At 41.6% G+C, this 14,460-nt stretch overlaps 1 protein-coding gene across 1 annotated transcript; it reads right to left on the reverse strand.

Moving 5' to 3' along the window:
• Nucleotides 1–254: 254 nt before the first annotated feature.
• On the reverse strand, nucleotides 255–6,912 carry LOC131277187 (rhox homeobox family member 1-like). The gene is made up of 3 exons (XM_058291311.1): nucleotides 6,536–6,912; nucleotides 5,863–5,908; nucleotides 255–496 (listed from the first exon to the last, which is right to left on the reverse strand). The coding sequence occupies exons 1-3, from the start codon at nucleotides 6,910–6,912 to the stop codon at nucleotides 380–382; spliced, it is 540 nt and encodes a 179-aa protein (XP_058147294.1). The 3' UTR covers nucleotides 255–379.
• Between the last annotated feature and the right edge of the window lie 7,548 nt (nucleotides 6,913–14,460).

Below are 14,460 nucleotides of genomic sequence, written 5' to 3' on the forward strand. Positions count from 1 at the left end.
AGCCTTGAAACATACTGTTCTCTCACTAGGGACCCACCCTGCCCGGTATTGGACAAATAGGAGGAGAATGTGTGGCTCAGTGTTATTCTACCATTGCCCCATAGAAAAGTTCTGTGATGCACAGTTTCTACTGATAGTGACTCAGAGATGTCACCTTATGGAAAGAAGCCTCTTAGACATTCTCTTTGAATGGGATTTCCTTAGCAATTCTCCTCTACACCCTACTAACCACATTTAGCATGCAAACACAAATATACTGAGAATTCGCATCTTCATTGAAAATACAAGGGTGGAGGAGATAATGACAGCATGGGTAAATGTATGGCAGTGGTACCAGAAGAACCCACTACCAATTGGGTCCCTGAACAAGGATGGCATTCTAGGGTCCAGCAATGATTATGATGACAAAGTGGTCCAGGGAAACGGGTGTCACATTCCTGGACAGGAATGCCCTCTGATGTCTCCTCCACTTGGCTCTTCTATTCTTAAACCAAACCTTCAATCAGAGGGAAAAAAAGTGGTTTAGTATACTGAACAGTTCATGTCATGATAGAAAAAATACAACATGCAGCTCTATCTCACTGAGATTCTAAACTAAACCAAGAGAAGCTATTTTCTTATTGCTAAAATATCCAGCATCGATTACGTTCTGAGCTCTGGAATAGAAATTGAATTGTCTCTCTTTCCTCTGACTTTTAATATTTTTCAGGTTTTTATTTTTCCTGCTCTTGGATGTAGGCCTAGCTGAAGAATTACATCTTCAGAATTGTGCCTGGTAACAGGATAAAGAAATGTTTATATCCTGACCACTGACCATCAGCTATCCAGGGTCCTCCCACCCCCTCCTCACTAGGGATAGCATCACTAGTTGTGGGAAAGAAGTGCATTGTAAAAAAAGTGGGCCCATTTAAAGTCATACTGAGGGGGAATGGCCTCTTATTTGAAAAACCCATCTTCAGTCTGAAGCAGCTAATCAATAGGAGCACATTGGATTTTTAGACAGATTTCTTTCAAGGATGTCTAAGGGGTTATTCATTCTCTAAAACGTCTTGAGAGTTAAAAAGGTGGTAGGACATGGGCAGCTTTGTGATTGCGCCTAAGAAGTCTGTGACTTGTTTTGCTGAAACAGAAGTATTGTTGAAACCCTGGATGTTACTTTGATAATTTAGCTTGTAATGTTAAGGAAAATTGAGATGAACTTGGTCTAAATTCACTAAAACTCTCAAAAATTTTTGCTCAGCCAGGAGTATGAGGAGAAAGAGACAAAGCATTGTCACCATTGTCAATTTTGCTTGCTCCTGCCTGCCCTCACCCTCCAAATCTTCCTGGGTTTAGGATGCTCTCAGTTCGCTCCGCTCTAGCTATAGGATCCTGAAACTATAGGATCATGATGGGAGTGGCATTTCTCTAACATGTTGAAATAAACTAGGGCTTCTTTACTCCTCTCCTCAAGGTGTAGATACCAATCTAACCCTCATTTGTAAGGCAGAAAATTCCAACTAAGTATTTCAGAAATATGGTTGACAACAATGTGGACGAGGGGTCACAAAAAGGCTCCTCGTCCCAGATGTCCATCACCTGATGAATGGATGAACAAACTGTGGTATATACACACGATAGAATATTATTCAGCCATAAGAAATGAAGTCATGAAGCATATGACAACATGGATGAACCTCGAGGACATTACACTGAGTGAAGCAAGCCAGACATAAAAGGACAAATATTGTGTGGTCTTATTATTATGAACTAGATATAATGAGCAAACTCATGGTGTTAATAGCTAGAGTGAGTCATCAGAGAATAGAATGTGGTTAGAGAATGGAAAGCTGAGGTTTAATTTGTGTAGAATTGGTAAAAAGTTGTTTGTAAATGCTTGCAATGAATAGACATGATGAAAGCACATCATAGGCTTTGTAATTAGTAGTGCTAACACATATGGGTATGGTAATGGTTGAAAGGGAAAGTCTAAGGACTTGTATATCAAGGAAAGCTAAAAAATGAAACATGGGACTGTATGTCATAGCAAACCTTCTTGTGAAAAATGAATATGGCTAGTAGTGCATATATAAGAATGTTCTTCTCTGAAACAGACCAAATGTATGTTAATGTTACAAGAGGTTAATGCCAGGGATATTTGGACAAAAATACAACAAAAACAAACTGTGGACAGTAGTGTATAGTAATAAATTAATAACATTCCATCAATGGTAAAAAATGAAGCATGCTAAGGAAAAGAAACTAGACAAAAGTACTACATATGGTTTGACTCCATCTGAGCAAAATATAAATACAAATAAATTACAGCCACATATGGCAGGGGAAGGATAGAGAGAGAGATATGACTAGTAAGGGGTAGAGTGTTTGTTTTTTTTTGGTTCGTTTGTTCATTTTGTTTTTTGTTATTTTTTTTCTTTTTTTTTCTTTGGAGCAATGAAAATGCTCTAATATTGATTGGAATGATGAATGTGAAAATCTGTGCTTATACCAAATGCCATTGATTGTACACTTTACATATATTGTATGGTTTATGAATGTTTCAATAAAATTGATTTTAAAAGGTTCCTCATTGAATGCTTGCCAGCTATTAAAAACCAATAATGAGTCGGGCTTGGCCCAGTGGTTAGGGCGTCCATCTGCCACATGGGAGGTCCGCGGTTCAAACCCCGGGCCTCCTTGACCCGTGTGCAGCTGGCCCACGTGCAGTGCTGATGCGCGCAAGGAGTGCCGTGCCACGCAGGGGTGTCCCCGCGTAGGGGAGCCCCACGCGCAAGGAGTGTGCCCCATAAGGAGAGCCGCCCAGCGCGAAAGAAAGTGCAGCCTGCCCAGGAATGGCGCCGCCCGCATGGAAAGCTGACATCAACAAGATGACTCAACGAAAAGAAACACAGATTCTCGTGCCGCTGACAACAACAAAAGCAGATAAAGACGACAACGCAGCAAATAGATACAGAGAACAGACAACTGGGGTAGGGGTAGGGGAGAAGGGGAGAAAAATAAATAAATAAATCTTTAAAAAAAAAAACACCAAAAAAACCCAATAGTAAGAGCCATTCAATTAGACTTCACTGTCCCCTCAGCATCCTAGCTAATGGGGTTTACGTTGTATTTAATTCTTTCGGAAATTCCCAAACTGCAAATTGTAAATGACAGAAAGGGTCATCCTTACCTGATGTCTAATTTTCCTTTCTCATCTTAGGTTTTGGGGTCCCCACACTAAATGAATAATAGAATCTAAAGAAGCAAGCATAACAGAGTACATTTTGGAGGTATTTCCAATATACCCTAAACATAACCAAAGTTCAAAACAGGCTAAGTAGTGTGGGTTGATAATTAGGTCCACTTTCCCAATACTGTTTTCACGAACAGTTTTACTATATTTGCAAAAGAGAGGGAGGAAAGCATGCATTAAAAGTTTCTTGGGGAAATCCATGTTGTAGAGTTTGGAAACTGATGAGAATGTTTTGTATTTTCTCTTATTTGTTTCCTGTGGTTCATTTTTCCCCTTCAGAACTATATTGAGAGAGCACTATGTAAACCCAGGGAGGGGGAAAAACAACCCACCAAAACTTTTCTTCTTTTCCCTTTTCCTCTGCATTGGTCTTGCCTCCCTGAGAAAGAGGAGACCTCATCCTCACAACCCAAGGCCAAGACTGATTTTAACTTTTTTTTCTCTGGAGGTACCGGGCCTGGGGATTGAATCCAGGACCTCCTATGTTTGAAGCTGACATTGGCTCCTCTAAGTTGTTTTTTTTTTTCATTTGTTTGTTTATTGTTTTGCTTTTTCTGTTTTTAGGAGGCACTGGGGATTGAACCAGGGACCTCCCATGTGGAAGCAGGTGCTCAACTGCTTAAGCCTCATCCGCTACCCCTGACTGTAAACTTTTGATTCCCATGAGCTCTAAATTAGTCATCACTGCCTGAGCAAATGAAAAAGTACTTCAAATTAACAGAAGAATTGAGAGCCACCAGCACCCCTACCACCCCCACCAAACATATTCCACAAAACCCACCTCTTAAAATTGTACCACCAAAATGGAAAAAAAAAGAGTTCCTCAGTAGTTAGAAATACCTCAAAGGAATATTCATTAATGCATTTGATAGTTTTATAACATTGAATTAGTGCAGCATTGACAAAGCATATTTCACTATCCTTTTCACCTTTCTTAGTTTAGTTTAAGTTGATGTTGTATTTTTTGTTTCATTTTTTAGACCAATTTCCAAAACTTGCAAACCTCCCCAACTCCACCATAATGTGACTTTTAGCCATGTTTTCAGGTTGACGTGTCAAAACATTCCAAAAAGTTAAAATTTAGAGCTGCCACACTCTGCACCATTTTACCAATCACTTAAACACAAAAGCAGAAGAACGAGGAATTTGGACTTTAAAGCTATCTACCTCATCTGTCTAAGTGTAACCAAACATATGTTACTTGCTCATATAGTATGTTCCGGGTATGAATTACTCCCTCACCAAATATTTATAAATTCACTCATTCCGTTAAGAGCTCAGGTCTAGGTTTTTTTATTTCTGAAATTAATGTTCTTTTCATTAAAGATACAAATTCAAAACTAGTTCTTCCTCATGCTTTTAAGTTCAGCTTCAAATCCTATTAATACATTTGTAAATCTAGCAAATTTTTGTCTTTTTTTAAACAAATCAATTTTGTTGATACATATGAATAAAGCATAAATCCATCCAAAGTGTACAATCAATGGTATATGGTATAATCACATAGTTGTAAATTCACCACTTCAATCATTATTCTAGCATTTTCATTATTCCAATACTACTAGTACTAGTAAAAGGCAAAAAGCAGACCAACAAAAAACTCATCATCTCTCAATCTCTTTATGCTTTCCTGCCATACCTAGCTACTGTTCCGTTTCCATCTCTCTAGTTTATTTGTATTTTTTTTTCCGAGGTACTGGGGCCAGGGATTGAGCCCCAGACTTCATATGTAGGATGCCAGCGCTCAACCACTGAGCCACATTGGCTCTCCTAAGTTGGTTTTTTTCTTTGCTTGCTTGTTGTTTTTTTGTTTTTAGGAGGCACCGGGGACAGAACCCAGGATCTCCCATGTGGGAAGCAGGTACTCAATGGCTTGAGCCACATCTGCTCCCCTATTTGTATTTATATTTTGTAAAAATTGTCTTATATATGCAATATCACTCATATTTGTATTTCACATGAGGTTTCACTATGTTATACAGTCCCATGTAAAATTTTTTTGACTTACTTTCTAGTAATATGCGCATTCTTAGACTTTCCCTTTCAACCACTGTCTACCCATATAATAGCACTGCTAGTTACAAACCCTATGATATGCTTTCACCATTTCATTTCCAAATATTTAAAAATAACCTTTTTACCAGTTCTGCACAGATTAATCCTAGTTTTAAATATTTTAAATTATTTAGTACAGTTGAACATTCTTATAATCCAGCTTATCTGTGGAATAATTTGAACACTCTGAGGTCACATTGAGCACATGACTCCACATAGAAGTGATCCTTAAAGGATACCAATATTAGAAGGAGTTGAACTTTATTTATTGGACATATACCTATCTATATGTATGTGAGTGTGTGTAATTTTGGACAGGGAATAGTAGAAGCAGTTCTGTTTTTGTTTTTGCCTTTAGGAAATCATGTTTCCTCTTGTAATAAGCAATTTCCATAAGCTGCAGTTTACTTATCCCATTTTGCATCCATAAGACCCCAAAGTTCAAAACCGGTTTGCCAAAAATGGTAAAGAACACAAAAACACACCAAGTTAAGAATGTCAGGACAAAGCCGTCCAAGTCTGAAGCATGTTTTAAAATGCTCCCCTACCAAATTGCTTTTCTCAGGTTTACGGACCTGCACTCTGGCTTCTGTCGCGTCCAGGCGTCCTGCAAGCTCCTTTCTGTGGGGGAGAAAACAACGGTTCCGTATTTGCAGTTGTGAATGAAACAAAACATAGAGAGGTATATTTCACGCTTCTTGTTATATTTACATACTCCTTCAGGACTCTCCCCACCCTCCTACCCAGCACACTCCTCTGTAACCCAGCTCTAGGCTTGTTTTAGGAAAGGTTTCCCTTTACCCCCCAAATCTAAGGCCGTGCCAACAACTCAGTAGTCAAGGTAAATAATTTTAATGCACTGTTTTAAAACTAAAACAGTAAAAAAAGTATGATGAACAGATGGCTAAAATTTTAAATAAGGGAAGGATCCAACACTGCACTTACATGACAGTGCTTCACTCTCCTCACCCTGGTTTCATTCAAATTTCATTAACAAAAGCAGGTCACTGACCAAAGTTCCCAGACTTGATTCATGTGCATATTAATATTGCATAAAAATATTTACCTTGATGTCCAGAAGGCACCCCTCCCCTGCCCCGCCACTGATATGAGGCATTAGGGCAGACGACGGTCCCCAGTGGCCTCGATCCCCCCTAGCGGCTTTTGCCTCAGGAGCCGAAGGCGCCTCAGAACATGTCTGAGTGAGCGTCGTGGAGAACGGAGCGTCTCCGGGAAAAAGCTGCTTACCGCTCAGACACACCAGGGTATTGAGTGTGTTGGAAAAAGCTCTCCAGCTCCTGCAACTGCAATGGGGTGAACTTTTTGCGGTAGAGACCTTGCTTCCTGGCTCCCAGCTGGGGACCCATGGCGGTGGTGAGGACCTGCTCCCCCTGCTGCTGCTTCTGCTTAGGCTTTTGGCCGCCGATGCCACCTTCATCCATGGGACCTGGAACCCCTGCGCCAACGTGGCCTCCTGCTGTTGCTCCCTGCTCAGGTTCGGACTGTATCTCCTCCTGGTACATTTCGAGGCTGGTGTCGTCATAACTGTACAAGGGCTCCACATTCTGAATGGTGTTGATGTAGCTGTGAGGCTCCAGAGATGCTGCACTGGGAACCACGGCCATCCCCTGAGCGGATTCTGAGCTTTGCAATGGTGCAGGGCTGAGATCGCTTTCTGGTGTGGACCTGATTACAACGAGTCTGCTGTATGTTCAAAGCATACGCGATCTCTGTGAGATGCCCACGGTTGGCTCTCTCTTTACCGCCAGTTGCAGTGGGTGGAGTTTGCTGGGTGCGCATGCGACCTAAGGCATGGTCATGAAGTGGGGGTCGAGCTTACATGAAGGGAGATGGTAGGGGGCATGTATGTGTCTGAAAGAGGGCCTCCAACTTGGAGCTTAGCTCACTATTCCTAACTTGGGCAGAGTCACGGTCCAGAGGAAGGGACTGTGATGGATTGTGCAAACTGATTTTGGAATGGGGGATGGGGGCAATATCTCATACTAGATCCGGGAGCCCTTGGAGAAAAGTTTGGAGAATGTCTCATGGTTTAACTCTCCATATCCAGCAATCTACCCATAGCACGGGCAAGTAATTAAGCTGAAATGATTAACTAGGGGCTGCTTGGCCAGAATATTTGCAAGGGAAGCAGAATACACCATATTCCTTGTGGATATGGGAGCGGGAGCTTGTGGCTGGGTTTGCATAGCACTCTGGAAGCTCAGATGCGCTGTGCAAGAAATCCAATGCACCCCTCCAAAAAGTGCAAGGACTCCAGGTATTTTGTAATGAATCCAAATCAAAGTGCAAGTGTAGAAACTTGCCCATGTTTAATGCACCCAAGAATGTTTACACTGCACCACCCATCTGTCTTAGGGTTGTAGTGAAGATAAATGAGTTAATATTTATAAAGTACTTCAAACAATGCCAGGTACATAGCGAGCACTACACACTTGTTAAGAAATAAATGTGAAAAGAGAAGCTTTTTCAAAGATTTATCAGTTTGAACAAAAGACATTTTAGTGAGCTATGGAGGACAGTGTTAACAGGATCTCAGAAAAGGCAGGAGATTTATTAAGGAAGGAAACTCCTCTAAGCTTCATAAACTGATTTGGGGCATAGGATGATAGAATCAATGGCAGGCCCAGATGATCCCTAATATTCTGTTTCCTGTTGCTCATCTTACAGATGTAGACACCAGGAGAATGAGTGACTCGTCCATTAGTCACAGAGCTAGTTGGTGATAAGTCTAGGCCTTCTGACTTTCAGAAAGCCAATCTGTGACTAGGTACATTGATGGAGGCCTTTAAATAAGTTAAGAAAAAGAATATCTGGGTGAAAATGATCACTGGACAGAATCTGTAATTCAGAGATTGAATACCCTTGTATTCAAGAAAGACATGAACTCATGGCAAAAGGGAATGCTCAAAAGACAAGCAATCAGATCTTTCAAGTGCAGGTTGGACCTCAGTGAAAAAATAAGGGTGGTGGATGGACCAAATCAGGATTTCTATGGCTACACAGCTTAGTCGGCATAGGTCACCTTCTGCACTACAGGGCTTCGCAGTTACACTGCATCACCCACCATCTTCATGAGTCCCCATGAGCAAACAACAATGCAAGAGAATCTGTCATGGGGAAAGTAGGGATTTAATAAATGGTAACTATTATTATACCATTTTTAGCATATAATTTTTAAAAAAATTTTTATTCATTTTTAAAAAAATATTACATTCAAAAAATATGAAGTCACATTCAAAAAATATGAAGTCCCATTCAACCCCACCCCCCCCACCCCCCACTCCCCCCACAGCAACACTCCCTCCCATCATCATGACACATCCATTGCATTTGGTAAGTACATCTCTGGGCATCGCTGCACCTCATGGTCAATGGTCCACATCATAGCCCATACTCTCCCACGTTCCATCCAGTGGGCCCTGGGGGGATCTACAATGTCCCGTAATTGTCCGTGAAGCACCACCCAGGACAACTCCAAGTCCCGAAAACGCCTCCATATCTCATCTCTTCCTCCCATTCCCCGCACCCAGCAGCCACCATGGCCACTTTTCCCACACCAATGCCACATTTTCTCTGTGGACATTGGATTGGTTGTGTCCATTGCACATCTATGTCAAGAGGGGACTTAGATTCCACATGGATACTGGATGCAATCCTCCTGCTTTCAGTTGTAGGCACTCTTGGCTCCATGGTGTGGTGGTTGACATTCTTCAACTCCATATTAGCTGAGTGGGTTAAGTCCAATAAATCAGAGTGTAGGAATTGAAGTCTGTTGAGGTTCAGGGCGTGGCTATCATATTGTCAGTCCAAAGATTCAAATCCCCTAGATATATCTTAAACCCCCTAATGTATTTATATATTATATATCTTCTATCAGCACATATAATAACAGCAATGCTGGCATGGTCATTTGTCACAGATTTCACAACCTAAAATGAACAAACAAGAGCATGAAGGGGTTGTGGGAAGATGGTGACAGACTAACAGGTAGAGCTGAATATTCTCACAAAAACAATGGAAAATAAGCCAAAAGCTGTCTGAGGGACCTGCTTTGGGGGTCAGCAAACCAGTACAGTGCTACACAACTCCCAGGAAGGTGAGGGACAGAGAGATGAAGAAACTGATATGACAAATGTGAGTTACCAAACCCCTGTGGCAGCCCCGAGGGGCTCCCTCCCACCTCGAAGATATTAAGCTGGGGTAAAACACCTGGCTCACTGAAGCTGACTGAGAGGGAAATAGACATCTTCCTCCTTGTCGGTTGTTTCAAGGGAAAAGGGAAGGGAGGTCGGGGTGCTTTTCTTCAGTGAATTTGGCCGGCAGAGCCCACTTTGAATCTCAGATCTGGAGATTCAACACAGGAACACAGGAAAGTCGAGAATGAAACACCTGTGTGGAAAGGTGTGCTGACTAACACCATCTGCTCTCCATTCTGAAAACTGCATGGACAAAAATCACTCTGTTTCCAACCCCTGGGAGACGATCTGCACCCCACAAATGAGTCCCTGGCCTGATTTGAAAACTTAAGCTGGGCAATTTTAAAGACTGAGAATAAGTTGAACCAAATATGAAAGAAGAACTGTGAAAAAAAAATAGGCAAGACAGAGAAATTAGCCTCAGAGTAAATTCACCAACATATTCAGATGCCTAGACATCCGAAAAAATTACAAGCTATACTAGGAAACAGGAAGAGATATTCCAGTCAAAGGAATAAACCAATATCATGAAGAGATACAGGTTTTAAGACAATTAATCAGTGATAATCACACAACTTTCCTAAATCATTTCAAAGAGTTTATAGAAAATATTACCAAAGAAATAAAGGATATTAAGAAGACACTGGGAGAGCATAAGGAACAATTTGATAGCCCTCAAAGAAAAGTAACAGGCCTTATGGGAATGAACGACATGATGGATGAGATTATCACCCATGTGGAATCTAAGTCTCCTCTTGATCTAGAGGTGGAGAGGACATCATCATCCCAGGGTCCACAGAATGGAGAAATAAAATATGGATTAGAGTGGACTTACTGATATTCTAATATAAAAATATTGTGACTAGCAATAGAAAAAATTGTAGCATTGAGGTGGAGAAAGTGGCCACAGTAGTTGCTGAGGGCAGGGAGAGGGAAGAAGAGATGTGATGTGGGGACATTTTTGGGACTTTGAGTTGTCCTAAATTATAACGCAGGGTTAGATGCTGGACTTTATATGTCCTGCCATAACCCACAGAATGTACTGGGAGAGAGTGTGAACTACAGGGTAAACGATTATCCATGTGCAGCAGTGCTCCAAAATATGTTCACTGAGTCCAATGAGTGTGCCACAATGATGGGGGAGGTTATTCGTGTAGGAGTGGGGTGGGGAAGTGGGGGTATATGGGAACCTGTTATGCTTTTTTAATGTAACATTTTTTGAGATGTATATATCTTAAAAAAAATACAATTTACAAAAATGAGGGGGGGTGGGGAGTGGGTTATATGGGAACCTCTTATGTTTTTTAATGTAATGTTCTTTGTGATCTATTAACTTTAATTTTAAAAACATGTTTAAAATGTATTAGAGGCACAGAAGAACAGATTTGAATTGCTTCAAGACAGAATTAGTGACCTCAAAAACAGAACATCTGACCTGGAAAAGACAGGAAAACAGAAAGAGAAGAGAATGGAAAAAATGGAACCGTGTCTCAGGGAATTGAATGACAATGTGAAACACACAAACATTAACATTATTGGTGTCCCAGAAGGAGAAGAGAATGGAAAGAGAGCAGAAAGAATATTTGAGGAAATAATGACTGAAAACTTCCCAACCCTTATGAAGGACATATAAGTAAGAATATCCTAAAAGGACAATGCACCCCAAACAGAATAAATCCAAATAGACCTACCCCGAGACACCTACTATTCAGAATGATACATATCAGAGATACAGGATTCTGAAAGCAGCAAGAAAAAAGCAAAGCATAACATAGAGGAGCCACTTGACAATATTAAGTGTCGACCTCTCATCAGAATCATGGAGGAGAGAAGAAAGTGGTTATGATGTAGTTACGGTACTGAAAGAGAAAAACTGCCAGCCAAGAATTCTGTATCTGGCAAAGCTGTCCTTCAGAAATGAGGGTGAGTTCAAAGTCTTCACAGACCAACAAAAACTGATAGAATATGTTACGACCCTAAGGAGCTTCTCAGGCCGCCAGTGTTCATCAATCACCCTGAAGCCTGTCCTCTGCAGGTGGCATACTGGATTTTAGCCAGTAAAATAAGAGGGAAAAGAGGAATATTTGAAAAATAAAAAATAACAGAGCCAAGAAAGTTGGCTCATAAGGTTTCAGCTGCATGCCTGATAACCTGGTGAATAGGTCCTCTCAGGAGACCCAGGAATCAAACCAGGGACCTCTATATACAAGGTGGGAATTCCTCCCCTGAGCTAAACTGGCTCCTCAAGTTATTTAGGCTTCAGAAAGCTCATCTGGCTCTATCTGCCCCCTTTCCCTCAAGCATGTTAGACTTCTAAAGTTTGCCAGAGCCCTGCTGATTAGGTGCCTGTCACCATTCCCTCTCTAAGTCCTCTCTCTCTCCCAGGGAGGCTGGGTGTGACAGCATGCCTGAGCAGATCCCCCTTCCCCTCTCCCCATGAGGTCGGGGTCCCTTATGAGATTCAGAGGGGGCTCAGCTGGCCAAACGCACCACAAAGAAACCACTCTCCAAACTCCTTCAGACCCCTCTTCTCTCAGGGAATGCTCCCTCCCACTCCGTTGGCCGCAGTTGAGCCAGGAGCTCCACCAAGGCTGCTTGCCCTGAGTTCAGGGTATATGTGCCATTTCCAGTCACAGGAGTGAGCAACTCACCGTTTTCCTTTGGCTTCTTTATCTTTCCAGTACCCTCCTGGATGACCCAGAGAACCTTCCTGTTCTATATCCAAAGCAGCTCCTTTGGATAGGTCCTTGCCTTTTCTCGGCTCCTTTCTTTGAGAGAGTCGGATTCTGCCTACCTATCTCAATACCATTTTCCTGGAAGGTTCCTCTTTATGCTGTGCTGAGACCAGCTCAGCAATAGGTTTGCATGAAGGGAAGGTGATGCAGAACTGAAGAAATAAAAGGACAGAGAGAAAGACACAAGAGAAAATAAAGATGGGACCAGGGGACTCAACAGCTTCTGGAACTGAGAGCCTCAACCCTAGTTTCCACATCGTATTTATTAGAAATTACAAAGCAGTAATTATCTATGTTTATTTTCAAGGCTGCTTGTTATTAAAGCTGCAGCACCTACAACGCTAGGGAACAGGCCATATAAAGTTCGAATGCTTCCTCATGCAAACAGTTTTCGTGCTGACCAGACAGCATTCCATCTAGTCAAGGCCGGTATTCCCAAGTCCACACTTGTTATCTGCATTATGGAAACGTTTCAACTTCAAGCCAGGTTCCCAAGTTCAAATTCAAGCTATTTTCCCACAGCGCTGCTTTGATCCACTGTCTTGTGTCCTTTATTTCAGTTTGAAAAACTCCCATTGCTTGTAGGGCAAGCCCAGTAGTCATGAACTCCCTTAGCTTTTGTTTATCTGGGAACTTCTAAATCTCTACCTTACTATTTATTTATTGAGGTACCAGGGACTGGGGAATGAACCCAGGCCCTTGTACGTAGGAAGCTGGCACTCAACCACCAAGTCATGTCAGATCCCTTGAGTTGGTTTTTATGGGTTTTTTTTTTCATTTTTTCCCTTAAGATGCACGGGGAACCAAACACAAGACCTCCCATGTAAGAAGCAGATGTTCAACTGCTTGAGCCACATCTGCTCCCTCTCCCTTATTTTTTAAAGAAAGTCTTAATGGATATAAAATATTTTGTTGGCAATTGCTTTCTTTAGCTATGTGTCTGGGCATGATTCTCTTTGAGTTTATCCCATTTGTGGTTTGCTGGACTTCTTTTTTTTTTCATTTTTTCTTTATTTTATTTTAAATGTTATATTTTTTAAAAATGAGGTTCCCATATAACCCTCACCCCACCCCTCCCACACCACCCCTCCTACATCAACAAACTCTTCCATCATTGTGGCACATCCACTGCACCCGGCAAATACATTCTGGAGAACCGCTGCAGCACATGGACAGTGGTCCACATTATAGTCCACATTCTCCCCAGCCCACCCAGTGGGCCACGACAGGACACACAACGTCCAGCATCCATCCCTGCAGTGCCACCTAGGACAACTCCAAATCCTGAAAATGCCCCCACACCATATCTCTTCTTCCCTCTCCCGACCATCAGCAGCCACCAAGGCCACCCTCTCCACATCACTACTACAATTTCTTCCCTTACTAATCACAATATTTCCCCTTGCTGGACTTCTTGAATGTGCATATTCTTGTATTTGGTTAAATTTGGGGAGTTTTCTGCCATTATTAATTTGAATATTCATTCTTCCTTTATCTTACTTTCTTCTCCTTCTGGGACTTTCATAATGCATATATTGGTATGCTTGATGGTGTGCCACAGATCTCTTAGATTCTTTCTGCATTTTAAATTTCTTTTTTCTTTCTCCTCCTCTGAATCATTTCAATTGTCTTGACTTCAAGATCATTGAATCTTTCTTCTGTCACCTCCAATCTGCTTGTGAAACCCTCTAGAGTTTCTCTATTTTTATTTCAGTTATTGTTGTCTCCAACTCCAGTAATTCTGTTTGGTTTCTTTTTTTTTTTAAAGACTTTTTTTTAATTTATCCCCCACCCTTACTGCTTGCTGTCTGCTCTCTGTGTCCATTCGCTGCATGTTCTTCTGCTTCTGCTTGTCTCCCTTTGTTGTGTCATCTTGCTGTGCTAGCTCTCCACAGGCGTGGGCCATCAGCTCTCCGTGGTCGTAGGCCAGTTTGCCTTCACCAAGGAGGACATAGGACACAAACTCAGGGCCTCCCATATGGTAGATGGGAGCCCAATCGGTTGAACCACGTGCACTTCCCTGTTTGGTTTCTTTTTAAAATTTCTCTTTATTGAGATTCTCATATTGTTCTTTTTTTTTTTTTTTTTTTTCTTTTCTCTATTATTTTTTTTTTTAATTTTTTTATTTTTTATTGACTTTGTAATAATATTACATTAAAAATATATATGTGAGGTCCCATTCAACCCCACCCCCCCACCCCCCCTCTCCCCCCCCCCCAAC

This window comes from Dasypus novemcinctus, chromosome X (assembly GCF_030445035.2).
Source record: "Dasypus novemcinctus isolate mDasNov1 chromosome X, mDasNov1.1.hap2, whole genome shotgun sequence".
Lineage (NCBI taxonomy): Eukaryota > Metazoa > Chordata > Mammalia > Cingulata > Dasypodidae > Dasypus > Dasypus novemcinctus.